Here is a 15259-nt window from a genome sequence, read left to right as displayed (position 1 = left end):
CCAGCCAACCAGGAGGTGGATCTGAAAGGGGAACATTTTCCTTTCTTGTTCCAGTTTCTTAAGGCTTTTCTCTCTGCCAAACTGAAATGCAAGCCCTTTTATTAATCCACAGGTAGCGCCATTAATTTATAATTTGGGGGATTTTCACCTGCAACCAATCATTCAAATCCCTGCAAACTCAAAAAGTTCAGGGTTGTGTCCTGATATTTAAACACAGAACCCAAATTTACACAATCTATTGCAGTTTTTGGACATTTTTCATTACTTTTAGGCTACATGTGGTACACTGTATAGTCTATCTGCATGCATATTATGGATAATATATTTGATACATGTACATACGGGTGAAAATAATGTAAACAAACATGTCTACATGAACAAAAAAAAAAAAAAAAAATCTAGACACCTTGAAATGCAAAGTAAAACCAGCAGTCACATTTCATCCTGCTTTGAACTCTGCCATTTGGTATAAAAACATGACAATAAGGTTAAAAAAAAAAATGAAACATTTATTAGTGTCATAACACAATGATTACATCTGACACATTTGTTATTTAGAAAAAAAAAACACACATAAAAGCTTCAACTTGAAATTCTTTCAGTAAATTTATTCTGAAAAAAATGATTTTGCTGATCTCAGCACAACATTCAGATGTCAGAACCATTTTGCACCAATTTCTCCTCCTCAGATTGATATCATCAAAGAGTCAAAAGCATGTGTGCATGTTTATGTATAACAGTTATATTAAGTCTAATTGTGAGGATCTCAAAAAAAGCCTGTGTAGATGCACTGATGTCATATCAGACTAAGTGGTGAGGCACTCTGACAGTGGGCTGAGAAGTTTTTTTGTCTCTTATCCCCTTCGGTCCCCACATACACAAATGTGCACATCACTTTCTGTAGTTATATACTGTACTGTAATATTCATTTCTAGCATCTCCTACCTAAAAAGATCATGTAGGCAGAAGAATTTTTGTCCACCAAAATTCCTGTATCGTGACCGAAGGGGTTCTGCTACAAGACCGATGTTTGTATTAAGGCTATACTGCTTTACAGCAAAGAAAGGCTCTTTTAACATTTACAGTTACACTTCATGGATTGAGGAAGTAAACAATAAAACAAACTGTGTGGGCCCTTTCCTTTCTTTACTCAGCAAAAAAAAAAAGCTACTTTGTCAACCTTTCTGTTTTTTTAGCTGGTAATGTGTAGTATAAGAGCACTTGGTCACCAGTACTTTGGTCAGCATTCGATTAGCAAAACATAAAGACTACCTTCTATATAATGTATATAAAATTACTTGAGGAAAAAAGAGAAAGGGAAATGTAAAGTGTAGTGGCTTTCTGAAGCTCAGTCCATGTTTACAGTCATATTTCTTGCAGTTCATTTCAAATCGATTTGAATATTCACCATATTCACTATCCTGCTTTTGTTTGGTTTGACTCGCTCCTGGAAACTTTAAATTTCAAACCAAACATAAGCACAATGTTAGATGGTCCATCAGAAACAAGGCCCCCTCGCTCTTTAACTCCTCAGTATTGCTATTAAACATCTAATTGCAATTCAAGTAGTGTGAAAACCTTTTGCAAGAAGATTCTGAAGAATGCTGAAAGGTAAAATGGAAAAGCTGTTTTCTTTCATCAAGGTAGGCAACTCTAAAACGAGTCACATGAATCACTGTTTGAAAAGTGCAGCCTCTGTCAACTCCTTAAGCACTACACTGCTCTGTGTTTCTTTATTCATGTGTGTATATTTGGCCAGAAAGTCATGGAAAAAGAGCTATTAAGACACTTGAAGTTAAAGAGGCATTGTTCCACTCTCACTTTTTTGAATGTGTGTGTGTGCTTCAATTCAGCATAGCAAAACAAAACAAAGGTAGCATTTGGGCTCCCATCTTTTCTCCACAGGATTACAGTATAATCGATGGCTGATGGTCCTTGTCTGTACAATCTGGGTTGGTTTTTTTTTTTTTTTTTTTGTGCAAAGTGCGATCGGTTTGGAAAGTGGCTCACATTTTGCTGAAACACTCCTTGGCATTGGACCACACCTGGATTCCCTACACAAGTACCAGAGAAAAGGAGTGACTTTGAGACATTGATAGACAAGACAGAAAATGTAAAGTAACAGTTAAGGAGTGGTACTGCTGAACAAACAACAAAACACTGGCATTTTGAAACTGTCAAGCACACAGAAAATACACAAAACATTCCACACCTTTTTACACATGCTGATCTGCATAATGGCATAGCTTATCAGTGCTTCACGCAAATCTCTGTCCTTCTGCTCCTTAAAACGTTCAATGTCTTCCCAAGCTGTTCGCATAAACTCCCTGATGACACAATCACAAAGACACACACTACCGTTAGTCTTAGTTGCTTGGAGAAGAAGCACAGGGACAGGAAAAGAAAAACGATGCAGCATTTACTTCCCTATTTTTTATTATGTGCTAGTTCCTGCATTTTGTAATTATACAACTGCCTTTTGTTTTAAAAATACAGAACAGCACTGCTTTTTAATTTCACATGGCACCTCAATTTGTCTCTCAATACTTTGAGCAAGTAACTCTATTCACTAGTTTGTACTTGGGAAAAATAATCTGGTCTCCTGTCATTATCCTCTCCATTTATGTTGTTCAGTTGAGACAGTTCATCAGTCACAAACTAGAGTCAGATTATGTGCTCTATTTTCAGACAGAAGAAAAAAAAGTGATGCAGAGAAATTTAAAAACTATTTCAAAAGAGGTGGATGGTTGATTAACTGGTGCTGAGCTTACTTGCACTCTGTGTTTTTCTCCTTGACCGTTTCCTCTCCTTCCTGAATACTCTGCTCCAGGGCTGCTAACCTGCTCTCTCTTTGCTCCGGGCTCTCTTGGCCAAATAACTTACTGGTCATTCCCTTCAAAGAAAAGATTCGCACCGTCTGCACTCACACATGAACACACAGACAGACATATGGGTTAAATTATGCTTTCAGCAGTTCGAATCACAATGCTTTTGAATATGTGCGCACTTCTGGTTCTTAATTTGCACATAGTGTGCAAGATAAAGACAGATTATAAACCAATATGTGTGAAAGTGTGTTACCCCAGTTGCTAGCTCTTCTTTCTGTTGTTTCTTTTGGGCAAGGTCCTGAGCTGCCATCTCCAACTCATACTGAATCAACTCATGTTTCCTGCAAACTGACCTTAATACACACACAAAAGAAGAGAAATGCTTTAAACTGTGACAGTCCCAAAACATGAATGCATCCCATTACAAAGATTATAACAGTTAAAAGAACGTGTTTAGATTTACTGTAAATAATAAATTGAACCTACAAAACTGACATTTTCTCTGCAGAAAGATGTTTGAATGCTTTCAAAGATACAGTGTCAAAAATGTATAATATCCATCTCACAATGTGACTGCTGCATCACCCTCCATCTACAGACCAACTAACAGGAACGCAGCCTGACGTTTCAGTGACCAAAACAACCCTAGAGTTATGGCAGCAGAAGCCTTGTGGGTATGAAGTGTCCTTTTTCATGACTGCGCTACGGAAGACATTACCCTTTACTGACATTAACAGTGATTACCCTGGCCTCCTGTGCCTGACATACATCCCTGTTGCATCAACAACTGAGTTAGAATACCTGGTTCAGCAGGATGCATTCTTGCATAATGCCTAGATTTTAATTCTACATTAACACATATGGCAAGATTCATGTATACCAATTGTCTGAAAATGTAACAAACTGAGCACAAACTTACAGCATATTCAGAGCGTCTGTGAACCCTGATAAGAGTAATACATGGCCTTTCTTACTGACACGTTCCTTTCCTTTAAACACACACTTACCTGACAGCATCAGTGTAGAAGAGGTATTCTTTCAGTTGGTCTGCAAAGTGCTCTTCCTCCTCCAGAATGTCATCAATTGATGCAGCATAACTGGAAACATACAGTAAGTCACTCTATAACTGAAGCAATGCCAAACAAGCATCATTTGTCTAATTCAAATAACATCTTTGCTTACGTGTCCATGTGGTGTCCAGCACTCTGCAGTCCATCTCCCATTTCCTTTTCTATAGCGCTCCACTCACTAAAGACATAAAAAATTTCATGTATACTAAACCTGAAAGCAAAAGCTCTTTCTGTTCACTAAACAGAAAAAAATTATTTGACATAATCACTGTTTATTTTCTTTTAGTAGTTAAGTATCTATAACACACGATTACTCAAACAGAAACAGGAAAAAAAAAGAAAGCAGTTGAGTAAAAAAAAGATGGCACGTCTATGAATAAATGACTTTCCTAATGACCCCAATAATCCATTACTACTGAAAGCATTAGCACTGTAGGTGAACTGAAGATACCATAATTAAAAGATACTTTTAGGTCGCTTATATAGATGAAATGTGAGTAGATAAGAACATGCACCAAATGTTGTCAACCAACCTATGGCTTTGTAATATTATATAGTTGTTTTAGCTGTAACTATGATTTTGTAATTGTTGAGAACAGTGAGAAAAGAACAGGCGTTTCTCACCTGAAAACTCTGCCATAGTTACCGTGGACTTTGTAAACCCCATAAAGTCTGTCTGCTACTCTCTAGATGAAAAACAAAAAACCAAAAAACAAATGATTCATTAGCAACACACAGTTTACTACTTTAGGTGCTCTGTCTTGAAAACCTTGAAGTGATACACTTGGTATTAGAATTTAATTCAACAAATTTCTATAACTCTTCTTCTATTACTCTGGATGCAGCTAGCTTTTAAATCGCTAGTAAATAAATAAAGTAGGCACGCTGTGGACTAGCTGTCCAAGATAAAATGGTGAGTGTAACTGGAAATGAAAGTCACAATTCTAGCAAGCTAGAGACAGAGTTTAGGGAATTTGGGTTTTCACAAGCAGACAAGTAATCCTCACAGCATTCCAAGAAACATTAACTTAAGACAAACCTCGGTCTCCCTAAACAAAGGGTTAAATATGTGTTTTTTGTTCGTGCATGCCAAAACTCACCGCTCGAACCCTGAGTAGCTGAGAGATGACGCTGTTCAGTTCATCACTGTAGTGTTTCAGTGCTGTGAACCGCCTGGAGACATAACAACAAGAAAAGCAAGTGCTCGAACAGTGTTTTTACATTATTCATTCCAGAAATTTTTCTTTCAGTTTGCCTTGGACCAGAACAAATGATTTCTTAACAAGGTGGTATAAATAAAATTTTCATATAATGCTCATAAATAAATCCAAGAGATAAGTATCATGCCTTACACCCTGTTTTTGCAGCCTGCTTTTGTCATTAATATTGCATTTATTCTAGTTATTAAAAATTCCTGAGAAACTATTTCACAGTCACTCTGAAATCTGTCTAAATTGTACAACCTGCATAAATCCTAGCAAATAGAAACATTAAGTTAAATGTGGCTGTGTTTACACCTACTTGTCAGGATTTTTAACTCTGAACATGGCACTCAAAGACTTTAGCCTGGAGTCAGCCTGTTAGGGAAAAGAATTACAGTTTGTATACGACATATGGGGAAATATATGAAGCTGTGCTTCTGACACAACTCAGTTTGATATTGTAAAACAAACCTATAATACTGACAATGCAAAACTACTAGTAAAGAAATTCAGAAAGAGACACTAGATGTATGCTTTTAAAATGACAAAAGCATCAACATAATCACTGACTATGTATAAAAGATAGTAGCCATCGACTAGTTTGTTTTTGAAACCAGACATGATGAGTGCAGTGTGGATCTGATTGTAAATTCAAGGGACCCTGCATTGTCATTTAGAACTGACTTCTCAATCACAACTTAGACCTGAAAGCGTACTCTGACTTACTGTCCTTCTGAACACTGATGGAAACAATGATTTAAAAAAGGATCATCTGTGAATGCAGTGACTCAGCCCTCAAACTCATCAGGAAAGTATTTACAGAGGGCATGGATCAAAGGAGTGGGCAGTGGTTTTCCCATAGACTTCCATACAACCATACTTCTTGTTGCCCCCTGCTGGCCATTAGAAAGAAGCTACTTGCATTTTTTTTATACAGTGTGTGAACTGAACTGGAGTGTGAAAAACATCAGACACAACTAACTGTACCTTGTCTTGGAAGCCTGTTTCCAAAACTGCTTCCCTCCATCCCTTTTCCTGAGGATGACAAATACATGAAAATCAGTCTACTGTTTAAAAACTGGGTATCCCAGCAACAAAAGGAGCTGCAATGAACTGAGATAACCAGAAGAGCAATAATTTAAATGCCCATACTGAAGGCTAAAGAACAGATTAGATTTATGAGTGAGTCTACCTGGTACGAGTGCATAAATAGCTTTAAAGGCCTTAAAATCTTTATAGCACAAGATCCATTTTTTCATTTGGTAGATGCAAACTGCTTTTGCATATATCTTGTTCTTCTTCTAAATTCTATTGCAAAATACTCCCAGCAGTGCAGCTTCTTGTACCGATTTCCTGTCGTGCTAATGTCAGTGTGAAATCTGTTATATTGTGAATGCGCAACATGTGCATATAATACATGCATGGCAGAAGATCTTCAAGGGACATTCTGCAACACATGTCTGGCTGCTAACCTCTGTGAGAAAGAGGAAGAAAATTTTGTCATTGGAGAGGACAGGATGTGATGCAACACGCAACAGGAAATTTTCCAGGCCGACTCTCCGCCGCTCAACAAAGTCTGGATCTAGGTTGTCCGCTGAAAGTTTGTGCCACACAAACTCGGCCTGTAAGAGACACAATCAAGGAAATAATCAAAAAAAAAAGTAAAAGGCTGTGTATTATTTAATACAAGGGAGAAATTAAGGGTAACCTGTACTTCGTTACACTTACTTAATTTCCATTTAATTTTATTGATTAGTCCTTACCCACCACCTGTGCATTACTTACTCTTTTCTCTGGTAGTGGAGGGATGATGATGTAGGGATAGGTGACCAACAGGTATGTTCTGAGAAGCTCAAAGTCACTGTAGCGTCTCCACAAAGTGTCAGGTGCCGCTGGTGTCCCTCCCTCTGTTTCAGCAGGCCTGCAGAAAGACGAATGGAGAGAAATAGTATTTCAGGTGCGTCACAAAAGTGGTAGCCATTTGAGCTACTGCACTTATTCAAAGCAACGTGCCACTTGACATAGCTGTGCTGTATGTCATAAGACTATGTTCCCACTTATAAATGTTTCTTAAGTATACAATTATTATAATGGGTCAATACTATACACTCAAGATAAAAGGGCTAATTTCTCCTTGTAGTGCAAACTGTAATACGAATATCTAAGAAAGAATCCAGCTCAATTACTCTGAGATTTAAAAAAAAAAATGATACAGAAGAAAGCAAAAATGGAAGTGTTCATACACTTTTTTGTTATTCTAATGTTTGCTGTTTGCATATGCTGCACCTACATGAAGGCAGAAAAGCAAATGTGTCACTTTACAACCTACCGTATTTCAATGAGGTAGACAGAATAGGTTTCCTGCATGTTAACAGTGTTCTTCCCTGTTCTCTTCTCTGCCTCTGCCACATTTATCTCCACTTTCCGCAACAGAGCGGTCCCTCTTTCCACCATCTGCATACATCAGGATAAAGTATGAGCATGGAAGCCAAAAAAGGGTAAACACAGAGACTCAGCAAAAAGAGTCAGGTGTGATTTTCAGGGACTAAAAGAACAGAAATAAGCATGAAACGTGATGAATATAGAAGGAGAGGCAGCTGAAGATACTGTAACAGAGTGTTACTGCACACATAGGGTTATGGCAGGCGTATGCCGGTCACAAGACAAGGCTATAATCGTCCAAACACTGTAAAAAATAATGTTGCTTTAGTATTCTGAATGCAGCCTCTCTAACAAGTTAGCACGTAAAGTGCAGAATGAGCAACATGGCTAACATAAACTCAGGTTTAGCGTCCAGACAGCTAGCACGCTAACGTCAGGACTAAAGTTTACAAAGTTGACACACTGCTGGCAAAAGAAACTTTAAGTAACTTCATTACTTTAACGCTACGTTGCAAAAGCGAGCAACTGAATCTAGCCGTGAAGCTAGTGAATGTCTCGTAAAAGTCCGAAAGCTTTTTATAAAAAACAGTGGAAAAGTCTTCGACGCTCCAACTGGCTACGCTTACGTTAGGCCTTGGAAAGGTTTTCACCAGTAAAAGAAAAACCTGCTTTTTTTTTTTTTTTGTAAAACTCAGATATAGTTATTGTACAGAATATGTAAAAAAAATGTACGACCGTATTTATGATGTTGTTCTCAGATTCCGTGGAAGTGATGTCGGTGTTATTAATCACGGCTACTTCTTCGCTACTTACAGAGTCTGCCATGGTTATAGGCTGCCAGGGTACTGCCGCTGCCGCCGCTGTCAGCTGAGCTGGCAGAGCGGACTGTAGCCTGTTTTTTTTTTTGGTTTTTTTTTGGCGCAAGCGCATTTCAGGATCTGTCCTGAAATGGATTTTGGGTGAACACTGGAAGGCTTTAGTTTTTGAAACATCGGCAAATTATACGTAAGTATTAAGCATGTGAAAAATATTACCCCACATGTAGAGTAAAACCAAGAAAATATCTATCTGGATTAATAATGTACCATAACTGAAATCACAGCAAAGCAGTAAGAAATAAACACTTTTTTTTTGTTTTTGTTTGTTTTAACACACCAAAATTGTTAATGTTCAGGTCTTACAGAATTTAAGGGGATTTTCCACATGATGAAAAAAATTGATGAAAAAATTTTCACAAGTTTCAAAGCAGCTTTCAGTGCTACAACACTCCTCAGTGTTGAACCCATTACCCTGCCTGGCCTACTTTGCGTAGCCTACTCGAGCCTACTCTTTGGCAAGGCTGACATCTGCTGGTTGGATTGTGGCAATCGTTAATTTTCACCCTACTTTTTTTTTAACAGCTGGTCTTATTGCAGAATCGTAAGTAAATATTTTGACCCTAGAATGATAACAAGAGATGAGTGTGAGATGTGTTGACGGTTATCTGCTTTAATGCACTGTGCATTTTTATTTTGCTCTTTCTGTGTTTCTCCCTTTAATTTAGTCCTTATTGCAATTCCACTTTCATTCTCCTACTTTTGTTTTAGTGCTTTGTTTTATTTTTTCTTTTCACTAGTTTTTTATGCTGTGTGTTGCCTTTTGTGAAACACCTTTTGACACCTTTCTGTGAAAAGGTCTGTATAGGTGAAAAATTGCGTGCTTACATCGCCAGGACAGCCCTCCTACTGTAGTTTGATGGTTAAACATAATGTAACATACCCTTTCAGCAAATGAAAAAGTAGTGGCCATTACCCTATGCATTTAAAAAAAATTCCCTGTCTTGCACAGTGATTTCTTGCCATTGTTTTAATGGTTGACAAAAATTTGAAAAAGGTGTCATACATGATGAGTTTCCTCACTGTGGTCATATCTTTTCGTGCCTCATTTTTTTTGTAGATGGTTGTGGGCTCAGATTTGAATGAGAGGGATGTGGTATTCCTCAGGCTAGTAAACAGCACAGAAACACGGCCTTTTAGTTCCTGTGGTCACGCTGTTGTGCAGTGTTTAATGTTTAAAGAGAAGGGTGGAGCAGCATTTAGTAAGGAAGCAGATGCCACTGGGTATGGAGTGGTGTGATGGAGTGTTATGGGATGTGGGGTGGATGGAGTGAGAAAAAAAAATGCATAAAAATAGATAAATGTTATTATGGTGAAATGAAGAATATAATTGTTACTTGTAAAATTATCAATGGCACAAATGCACCAGGTATGGATGGATGGAAGGAGTGATGGTGTGATGCGGTTTCAGGCTGCAGTGTGTCAGGAAGCCAAAAGCTTGTGCTGTGACCAGCCGTTGTCTGAGCAACAGCATAGTTACCATTCTTTCCTGCCACTGACCTCAAACCAGCCACCACCACTTCCTGTCCACATACACCGGCACGCACACAAATATATAGACACACACACCTCTAGCCCTATTTGGCTGTCTATAATTGGCCATTTGACAACTTTTTGGGGTTTGCTGACCAATCTTCTTGAATGCTGAGCTGCAATAAGCTTTGCACAGTTTCTGTGTGTACGTGTCTATATTTGGATGTTCTGAACAAAAGCTTTTGGTTCATTATATATATAGATATATAGATATAGATGTAGACATGTAGAGACCTAATGTCTATCCCAAAATGCCTGTCGACTACACTGACTTGGCAACCAAATCTTGATTGTATTGATAAATTGATCATTGTATATGCCAAAATCCATTAAAAAATAACTGATATGACAAGTATGATTTTCAAACATGACTGCAGTTTTAATGTATGTTTTCTTCAGGTCTGTTGACCAGAGAAACATCTTTCACATCTACTACCTGCATATTACCATACAGCTGTCTTTATAATACCTGCAGACTTTGAAATTCATTTGTTAGAGGACCACTGTTCACGGTTGGTGTTTGATTACTGAACAGCAGAGGGTAGCAAAAATCAAATAAAGCTGGCTACACTCATAAGTCTGAATGAATATAATTGGTTTCTTTCACAGTAGATATTTGAACTGTCAAAGAAGAAAAACACTAGTGATTCTAATGGCTCTGTTATTTTTAATTGCTGAGCCGTGACAGTATAACAGACAAACATTTGTGCCCTGAAACAGAAATAGCCAGGTGCAATTTAACCAGCAATAATTTTACACAGTTGACATTTGTTATTATATCATAATGAATGCATTCAATGAAAAGGTGTATTACTATATTATTAATATATTTTGCCATTGTAATATTTATAATATGCTATGTAAGGATCCAGTGGCCCAAAATCCAAAACACTACAAGGAAATTATTTATAGCCGTCCTATTTCAGCCATTGTAGACTGCACAAACCACGGCATAATTTCCTTTGATGTATAACTAAAACATAAACATATTTAGGGGAAAATCAATTTAAATGTACACTTCATATGTAGGTTTTTATCTTGAATATTTGAACAAAGTAATATGACATTTTATTGTGGAGGGTTTGTGTGCCAGAGTGACCTCAGGGGCTATGTTGTCAGGAGTTATTTGATAAGGTCTCCCAAATCAAATTAGTGAGTGAGGAGCCAAACTAAGAATGATTTTAGAAGACAGGCATGAATATGAAGAGATCAAGGAATCAAGTCATCTTGCTATGGATCCTGGGGTCCCATCCTGGACCCAGGTGTTAGAGGAGGGGCTCAGTGTGAGTGCCTCAAGAGTGTGTGCCTGGTGGCTGGGCCTTTGCCCATAGGGCCTGCCCAGCCCAACATATCCAAGTGGATCCACTCTCCTGTTGGCCCATAACCCATTGGAGAGGTTGTGGGTGTTTAGTGTGATGTGGATAAGATCAGGGGCCAAGGCCCTGGTGTTCTGATCCTTGCTTGCCAAAAATGGCTACAGCTTCATGGACTCTTACATATCTGATGGGGAAGGAACCTGAGCTAGTGCATGAGATTGAGAGATACTGCCAAGATATAGGCTCACGTCAATGCACAGCTTGGGTTTTGGAACTAGTCTCCTAAAAAGGAGCTGGACTCTATTTCACTCTGGAATTGCCCTTGGTGAGAGACGGCAGGCAGTGATGGGTAATTGTAGCTACCTGGGTCAGTGCCTATGCACTGAGATTTTCCCTGGCGACTGACATGGTTTCTCTCCTGTGTCTTTGGGTCTGGGAACAGGTCATGATAGTTGTTTGCGCTTATGTGCCCCATTTGGAGACTATTCCCAAGCTGGGGGTATGACAATGAGAAGTGAAGTGGTATGACCTGTGGTGGATGTGATTCACCATGACTTCATCAAGGACTCTGTGACATTGTGTAGAGGTCTGGGGACCTGCCTCTGGATTGGCAGACTTGGGTAGTGGTCCCTCATTTTAAAAAAGGTTACTGGAGGGTGTGCTCCACGTTCATGTTCAGGGGGATCACATTATTCAGCCTCCCTGCAATGTCCTGTTGGGGGGGGGTTCAGGAGTTCAGATATCTCACGGTCTTGTTCAGGAGTGAGGGGACAGTGGAGTGGACAAATGGAATGGTTCAGTGTCAGCAGTGATGAAGATGCTGTACTGCATCACTGCTTACACTGCAGTGATGCAGTACATATAGTGATGCAGTGAAAACAGGGCTGAGTGTGAAAGTAAAGTTGCCTACCAGTCAATCTGCATTCCTATCCACACTTCTGGCCACAAGCTCTGGGTAGAGAAAAAGATCACAGATACAGACGTCAGTCAGAATTGAACTTCTTCTGTAGGGTGTGTGGGCTCACCTAATGAATAATGTGAGTAGCTGGATGATTCAATGGGGACTCAGAGTAGAGCTGCTGCTCCTCAATATTGAAAGGAGCCAGCTGAGGTGGTTCGGGCATCTGACTGGGATTCCTCCTGGGCAACATCCTAGGTGAGGTGTTTCAGGCATGTCCATCCAGGAGAAGACCTGGGAGCAAACCCTGGATATGCTGGAAAGCTTATACTTCTTAGCTGGCTTAGGAATACCTTGGGGTTCCCTCAGGAGAGGTGGCTGGAGGGGTCTGGGCATCTCTTAGGCTGCTGCTCCTGTGATCCAGAAGCTGCAGAAAATGCATGGATAGTTTGATAGATGGATGGAAACAAAAATATACAAAACATCATTATTTGTTAAGGTTTGAATGACACCTGTAACTGCATATCTATTTTTTTTTTCATGCCTTGTCTTTATGACCAATCAAACTGTCAGAAAATGCATCTGTGGTTGTTCGCTTTTTCATTTGAATGTTTTATGTGGTTTTGAAATAACAGCATCATTAGCTTAGATACATTAATTTATGGGAATTTTTTTTAACCAGATCTGGTCAATAAGAATTTTTAGGAAGTTGCATTTTATGTGCATGTTTATGTGTGTATTTGTGTATATGCCGTATACACAAGGCTGGTCACGAAGATCATAAAGAGGAAGTCCTTGTGGTCAGTAGAAAGGAACACGTTTTGCTCCATGTCATAGTCTCCATCCTTCATTTTCCTCTCATTCATCCTTCTATTCTTGCCTTTGAGAGTGGTGGAAAACTCATGCAGTGTGTTTATTTGCATGGGTGAGTCTGTATAGCCTACACCTAAGATGATGGAGAAGTATGCTTGGGGTTACCTACAATTAAAGTTATTAAGTGACCCTTGTTAACCTAATATTCCATAGGCTATCATAGTTATATCATAGTTATACTCTTACAGCAGCATTATATGTTTAAGATACTAGTTCAGTTAAACTGAGTTATCAAAGGGTACATCATATCATTGAGTTTGACTTTACAAACTTCACTCCTCCTTAGACATGCTCTTCCTTAATGCTTACATTAAATAAAAAACATGCATATATAATCTTTTTTCTGCCACACATTTTAAAAAAGTTCTCCTGATTTCCTCTCTGTCATCCATCACCAACGTGTTGACAAATTAAGACATGCAAGTCTCATTGAAGGCTTCTCTGCATGACTGCCACAGCTTTTCAGCAAGCATGTGTATGCATTTATACTAGTACCTTCGTCTCTCCCTCACTCTCTCTCACACACACACACACACACACACACACATGCAGTGTGAGTGTGAGCAATGCAGTATAATAAGCAGCGTGGCAGAAATGTGGTCAGCTTTGCCCCATGTGCAATCGTTGAGAAGCCACATTAAAGCTTCTGGGTATTAAAGGACAAGCCTTGGTTGGCTGGGAGGGAATCTGTCATGCAACACAAAAACTGTGTTTTTCACCCTTTTCCCTCTTTCATGTCTTCTTGATCCTTTTTTAAAAACTTCTCTTTCCAAGTCTTTTTTCCAATTTCTCTCCCTTTCTCTTCCAATTTTTTTCTTCTTCTTCATTTCGTTCATTCTGTGGCATATTAGACTCAGTTGTAATACTTCAGTTTAAAATGCTTAGACCGCTGGAATGTTCCGTCAAAGAGGTGGGCGGACCCATGGGGGCGGGACAGACCAACATAACCAATTAAGGAGGAGATTGAGGTAAGACGGACAGCTTCTAAATGGTGTAATAACAACCTACTAAAATGTAATTACAATGCAATAGCAATAGACACTTCTAATGACAGGATGTATATGCCAATGTGATTTCCTAATTATGGCCTTGGCATAATGGGTGACTGTTAACATGGCGTGGAGATTATAGAGAGGTGTCTGAATGCAGAAATCCAACCACAGTGACTTGTTATAGTGTTGAAAGGCATGATGACCACTCACAAGTTCTACCAGGTATTGATAAGAACTAGCGTAGCATGAGGCTCTTTACTGAATGATATAGTCAGTGTGAGTCTGAGTGAGTGATGCAATTAAGTAGTTTAATATCCACAGTGCATCTTTCTATAGACTAGGTGATCCATCCATCCATCCATCCATCCATCCATCCATCCATCCATCCATCCATCCATCCATCCATCCATCCACCCATCCATCCATCTCTAACAGGAGGAGTGGATGGTGGCGTCCATTATTACAGAGCATCCCAGAATAGCGTCTCGTTTTATTACAAGTCCCTCTGGTTGCCGTGGCTACCCAAATTACAGGCCAGTCTTCTCACACATAAAAAAGGTTGCGCTGCCGAAAACCAGCCACCTCAATAAAGGATGGATTAGAAAATCCTTTGCTTTTTTCCCTTCCTTTCCTTTTTGAAAGGTTTTCTGTACATTTTTTTCCCTCTGGTGTTTTGTTTTATGTTGGGGTGCAGCGGTCTTCTTCAGTGGTTCTGCTCCCCGACCCTGCGGCGGGAAAATACGCTCACTTGTGGGTTTCTGGGAAGGCAGTGGTGAACGAAACATCTGCTGGGAGCAAGATGTATGTAAGTGTGTGTGCATGTGTGAGAGAGAAGAAGAAACGAGAGTATGTGGACATAGGGACATGGCCTTTGCATTCTGTTCAAGTTTGTGGATCTTTTTAAGTGACAGCAAAATAGAGATAGTGAAAAAACGTGTAATAGGCTATAAGTTTTACTTTACAGTTTTTAATTGACTAAAATTGTAGGAAGATACAAAACTTAAAAGATAACTTTTAAATCTCATTCTGAAGAAAGATTTTTGGTACTTCAACAAAAAAACAAAACAAAAAACAAAGAAACAAATACCTTCAGTACTCTTTTATAAGCTATGCCAAGGCAAAGATGCTAATGATGTTTCAGCTGAAGAATGAAAAACTGATCATTTCATCAAACAACACCAAGCATCACTCATGAAAACACATTGCCAATACAAGTCTTACCATGCTTTACTGAGGTTCTGCTTTATGACATCCCAGACTCTAGCAAATAGCAGAGTCTGGGATGTTGTT

At 39.0% G+C, this 15259-nt stretch overlaps 1 protein-coding gene across 2 annotated transcripts; it reads right to left on the bottom strand.

Moving 5' to 3' along the window:
* Positions 1–1922: 1922 nt before the first annotated feature.
* On the bottom strand, positions 1923–8380 carry snx4 (sorting nexin 4). Of its 2 annotated transcripts, none has more exons than XM_030757968.1 (14): positions 8218–8380; positions 7430–7554; positions 6886–7021; positions 6573–6722; positions 6088–6135; positions 5420–5475; positions 4999–5071; positions 4523–4584; positions 4011–4076; positions 3836–3925; positions 3082–3181; positions 2772–2917; positions 2213–2327; positions 1923–2054 (listed from the first exon to the last, which is right to left on the bottom strand). In XM_030757968.1, the coding sequence occupies exons 1-14, from the start codon at positions 8305–8307 to the stop codon at positions 2007–2009; spliced, it is 1305 nt and encodes a 434-aa protein (XP_030613828.1). In that variant the 5' UTR covers positions 8308–8380; the 3' UTR covers positions 1923–2006. The 2 variants fall into 2 exon arrangements, with proteins under 2 accessions (XP_030613828.1, XP_030613829.1); XM_030757969.1 differs by having other exon boundaries at positions 8296–8369.
* Positions 8381–15259: the final 6879 nt, after the last annotated feature.

Source organism: Archocentrus centrarchus, chromosome 21, assembly GCF_007364275.1.
Source record: "Archocentrus centrarchus isolate MPI-CPG fArcCen1 chromosome 21, fArcCen1, whole genome shotgun sequence".
NCBI lineage: Eukaryota > Metazoa > Chordata > Actinopteri > Cichliformes > Cichlidae > Archocentrus > Archocentrus centrarchus.
This window is presented reverse-complemented; position numbering and strand designations above follow the sequence as displayed.